The following is a 5,010-nucleotide window of genomic DNA, read 5'->3' as shown; positions in this document are numbered from 1 at the left end:
TCCTCTCGCCTCCGGGAGCCGTGCAGGGAGCCCTGCCGCTAGCAAAAGGGATCCGGCCTGGCACTACCGAGCCCGAGGCGCTGGGGAGCTCTTCTTTAGACCCGGGGGCAGGTGACCCCTCTATCCTGCCTGGGCGAGCCAGGGGTGTGAGATGGGGCTGGCCTCTGGCCAGGCGAGGCAGAGAGAGCACAGCGCAGTCGCTCGGACTCGGGACCAAGGGCGAGGAGGGACCGGCGGCACACCTGGAGGTAAGGCTGCCGCAGCAGGGGAAGGAGAAAATAAAGGAATCTTTAAAAACGCTTTATGTACAAGAACATCCATTTACAGAAATCGGCCGGTACTGTGTACAACGTTATAAATACATGATCCAACAGATGCATAGAGGGTACATAGGAGCCAAACGGTTCACTTTTTACACCCAAGAACGAAAATTTTTAAAATTATATATATATTTATGTATATTCTCCTTGCAGGGAGGCTGCCTGCTAGAGCCGAGAGCCCCCCCCCAAAAAAAAAACTGCAACACCCCCCCCGCCACAGCCCAACAACCCAGAGACTAACGGCTCCTCCTGCCACGTGGCTACCACGACGGCAATGACCGCTTCCTGCTCCTCGTTTGTAAGGGGCTCTCAAAAAGGGGGGCGCTTCGCCCCCGAAGCAGGAAGGAAAAGATGGCGGAAGCGGAGAACGGAAGACGACGCCATGTTGCTCAGCTTGAGCAAAGGGGGACCTGCTCCAAGTCCCTTCTGGGGGAAAACAAACAACCCCCCCCCTCCCATATTATGCTGGCTCCACTTTCCTAAGAAGACGATCCTCTCTCTCTCTCTCTCTCTCTCTCTCTCTCTCCTCAAAGGGGCTCATGGGACACAGGGGCACAGACATGGCTAGAAAATCCTCAAGACACTGGATGATCCCGGTGGGCCGCCCCCCCCCTCCCGCCAGTCCTAACAGGTGAACCAAAACGTGCGGCATCCTGAACGCTGCCTTGTAATATGACCCGGATGATACGGCGTGCGCACTGGTCTTCTGGGACCCCTTGCTCGCAAAAACACGCGGAAATATACACCTCCCTCCCCCCCCCTCCCGGGGCCTTTGCTCATCATCTCACCACAAGGCACAAGACGCACAGCTTGGAGGGCCCGATGCAGTCGTCGTGGCAGAACGCCCCGCAGCCCTTGCACAGGATCATGGCTTTCAGGCGGCACGAGCACTTGAGCGAGACCTCCTCCACGCCCACGCCGGCGAACATCTGGGCCGAGAGGGAGACGCCGCGGGAGGCGGCAAAGTTCGCCTTGTGGCTCAGCTGCATCACGCTCTCCGCCAGGCTCCTGGGGGAAACCGGCACGCTGGAGGCGCAGCGGAACGCGGCCGGACTCAGCTGCAGCTTCGAGAGCTTCCCGTAGAAGGCCTGCTTGATGTTCAGCTGCGAGGGGATGGAGGAGGGCTCCAGGGGCTGGGCCAGCCCCTTCCCCCCAGGCTCCCTCGGCAGCTTGAAGAAAGGAAGGTCCCGTACCAAGGGGATGCCCTGCAGCTGCTCCATCAGCTCCAGGGGGCTGGGCGGCGCCTCCTTCCGCTTCTCCACGTTCCTCTTGGCCGGGCCGGGGCAGGCCGGGACACGCTTGTTCTCCACCCCCCCTCCGCCGCCAATGTGGACGCGCGGCTTGGGAGGCCAGTCCTCCCTTACGGCTGGTGCCCCTGTCCTGGGCACGGGGCTCTTGGGGGGCGGCGCCGGCCCACGCTTGATGGGACAGGGCACCGGCACTCTGGAAAGCCGCTGTGCTTGAGGAGCGGTGCTGCAGGGGAAGCCGGAACCAAAGACCTTCTTCCCTTGAACCCCCTGGTTCTGAGGAACGGACGCGCCCCCGGACCGATCCAGAGGGGTCCCGCCGGGAGGCGAAAACTGAGTTGGCTTTAGAGTCTCCTGCAGGCTCCCGCCGGGGACAGGCTTAGCAGACGTGGCAGAATCCTTTGGACCTTTGCAAGCATGCGGAGAGAACAGCCCTCCCGCTGGGCTCAACTTTGCAGGCTGCTGGGTAGCCCGCACTGCTCGGCCTGCGGAGCCCGAGCTGGGACTGAAGTCGGGGCAGGTCCCTGGGTCCGCGGGCTTTTCCTGGCCCTCTCTAGGCGAGGCTGGGGGGCCAGGAATGTAGTGCCTTTGCGGAGAGTCCCTCAGACACCTGGGAGCAGGGTGTCCGTTTGGTGCTGCACCATTCATGTCCAGCCCCTCGGCCTGACGGGGTCCCTGGACATGGCCGCCGGCACTCTGGCTCCCAAGCAGGGCGCTGCACTGCCTTGCAGGAGGCTGATCTGCGATGCCCACTGAAGTGCTGCTGGGAGCCCCTGGGAGAACCGTGCTCAGGGGCAGCCGGGCTTTGAGCAACTTCACCATGAGGGGGTTGCTCGCTTCTACGGACAGCAGCTTGCAAGTCCTCGGGGGCAGTGGCGGTCCGGGGCGTTCTAAATCAACGCGGACAGAGGGCGCAGCAGCTTCCGGGGCAGGAGAGGACCGTGGCATTGGCTCTTCCGGCCAACAGAGGCCAACAGGCTGAACTGCGGAGGACAAGTCTCCCCTGTGCCTAGGGAAGTCAGTTCTCGCGGACGATTCGGACCGGGTCCCGTCATGTCCCTCCGGGCCACTCCTGCTGGGAGCGGGCCCTCCCTCCGCTTTAGCCAGGTTCAGTTCTGCGCTCTCATCCGTCAGCTCCGCTTCCAAATCGGACGCCGTCTCCGTCGTCTCGCTGAGCACGCTTCTCGTTTCCTCGTCGTTGACAGGGTCGGTGCTTAGCATCGCTTCTGGCTCTTCCCCGCCCACCCCCGTTCCTGCCTCCCATGCAGGAAGGCTGCTCTGGGGTGTCTCCGCGCCAGGGGGAGTGCTGAAGCCATCCAACAGGGGGACGGGCTTCGTCTGACAGGCGCCGTCCTTGTCGCTCCCGCTCGGTCTCTCTTCCCCATGCCGCTGTGGTGTCGTCGGAGGAGAGGACAGGTGGAACTGCGGAGCCGCATCCTCCACCCCAACGGCATCGGAACGCCGGGGATCCGGGAGACCCTCCCCTGCTCGAAGCCCGGTTGCGGGTCTTTCCTCCACCTCTGTCCCGCCGGGCTCTGTGCTCTCACATGCTAAATCTGCCACCGGGCCAGAACTCCCAGAAGAGCTGGTTTCTTTGTGGGTCAGAAGGACGGGATGGCCACTTCCGTGCCTGTCTGCTCTATGGGTATCCCCAAGGAGACTAACCGGAGAGTCCTCTAGCCGAGAGTGGATGTTACAGCTCCCCAAAGGAAGCTTCGTGCCCTCCTGTTGATTGTGAGCCCCCTGAGGCCGCCCACCGCTCACGTCACTCGGGAGGTGTCCGGAGGTTCCACCCAGCGCTGCCACGGCTAGGCAATCCGGGGGCAGTTTGGCCAGGCTGCTGTCCGAGTGGCCGCTTCCAGAAGCCTCTGCGATGCAAGCGACGCCTTCGAGGGCAAGCGAGGCCGTGCCGGCGGTCTGCCCTACCGCCACGGCTCCCTCGGCTCTAGGAGGTGAAGCTGATTTCTCATTCATGGGGGAGTTTCTTCTGGCCGACTCAGGGCCGGGCTGTTCTAGGTGGGGAAGCGGCAATAGCTGTGTTCGCTGTAAATTTGACAGACACTTCCGGTGAGCTCTCTTGGACCTCCAGCGCTTTGGGCGGCCACGGGATTGCCTGCCTCTGCTGCGGGTGCCGCTGCCGCCGCTGCCACCACCACCACGGCCGCCGCCTTCATCCGGGCTGCCGCCTCCCCCTCCCCCCGGCCCACCCCCACCTCCAATGGCGGAGGCAGGAGCAGCAGTCTCTCGCTGGGCCCCGCCTGGCACAGCACAGGCCTTAAAGTCAGCAGAGGCCGCGGCCCCGTTTCGGTCCGGGCCGGAGGGCTCTGGATTGGGGATAATCCGAGGACATATCTGGTAGGCTGGCTGACCTTTAACCACCCAGGGGGGTTTGATACGGGAAAGTTGAATCTGAAAGGCAAGCAGACAAGAAGAAGTCTCAATACTCGGGGCTCGCCGAGGGGGGTCGCGCCACAAAGCGCCCACTTGGATCCTCATTCCCGAACTTCTGAAGCTATTTTGTTTCCCTGACTCTCAGAGGGTGGCCCTGGCTGTTCTGCACAACAGCGGGATTCCAGTCCAGGAGCTCCTCAGACACCGACCGGACTTTGGGAGCATACGTTTTCCAGCCGTCAAGGCTCCCTCCATCAGATATGAAGAAAAAGAGATTGTGTTTATACCCTGCCCTTCACTACCCAAAAGAGTCTCAGAGTGGCTTGCAATCTCCTTCCCCTTCCCTTCCCCTCCCAGCAACAGACATCCTGTGAGGCTGGTGGGGCTGAGAGAACTCTGAGACAACTGCTCCTGAGAGGACAGCTTTGAAAAAACTTGTAACTGACCAAAGGTCACACCAGCAGCTGCATGTGGAGGAGTGGGGAATCAAACCCGGTTCTCCCAGATTAGAGTCCACGCTCCTAACCACTACACCAAACTGGGTCTCGACTTTCGAAAGCTGATACTCAAAAAAAATCTTGCTGGTCCATAAGGTGATCACTGGACTCGAATCTCGCTGTTATACCTACTGTACCAGCCTCATAGCCCAACCCCAGCAGAACGTTTAAGCTATGGCAGGTTGGTCTCCGGTTAGGGTCTCAGGCAAAGAGGTCTTTCCCATCACCTCCTGCCTGGTCCTTTTTAGCTGGAGATGCTGCCGGGGATTGAACCTGGGACCTTCTGCACGCCAGGCAGAGGCTCTTCCACTGAGCCACGACCCGGGTCTCAGGCCGAGGTCTTTCCCATCACCTCCTGCCTGGTCCTGTTTAGCTGGAGAGGCTGCCGGGGATTGAACCTGGGGCCTTTTGCACGCCAGGCAGATGCTCTGCCACTGAGACAACCCTAACCTAGATACCTGTTCCAGCAGCTAGCAGGGGCAAGCCGCCCACCCTCTTCCGGGACCCAGGAGCCAGAGGCACCCGCGGGCTGCCCCGGAGAGCTCTGGCACCCCC

At 61.6% G+C, this 5,010-nt stretch overlaps 1 protein-coding gene across 1 annotated transcript in view; it reads right to left on the bottom strand.

Annotated features, from left to right (window-relative positions):
- Positions 1 to 603: 603 nt before the first annotated feature.
- The window catches only part of ASXL1 (additional sex combs like 1, transcriptional regulator), a 56,682-nt gene continuing 52,275 nt past the window's right edge, over positions 604 to 5,010 (bottom strand). Inside the window, exon 12 of the mRNA XM_015426170.1 lies at positions 604 to 3,977. Coding sequence (XP_015281656.1) covers positions 1,100 to 3,977 — 2,878 coding nt within the window. The 3' untranslated portion in view covers positions 604 to 1,099. The remainder of the gene's footprint in view (positions 3,978 to 5,010) is intronic.

The sequence above is a fragment of the Gekko japonicus genome, unplaced genomic scaffold (genome assembly GCF_001447785.1).
Source record: "Gekko japonicus isolate JY-2015 unplaced genomic scaffold, Gekko_japonicus_V1.1 scaffold291, whole genome shotgun sequence".
In the NCBI taxonomy this organism is placed as follows: domain Eukaryota; kingdom Metazoa; phylum Chordata; class Lepidosauria; order Squamata; family Gekkonidae; genus Gekko; species Gekko japonicus.
Note: the sequence above shows the minus strand (reverse complement) of the source record. Positions and strands in the feature narration are given on the sequence as shown.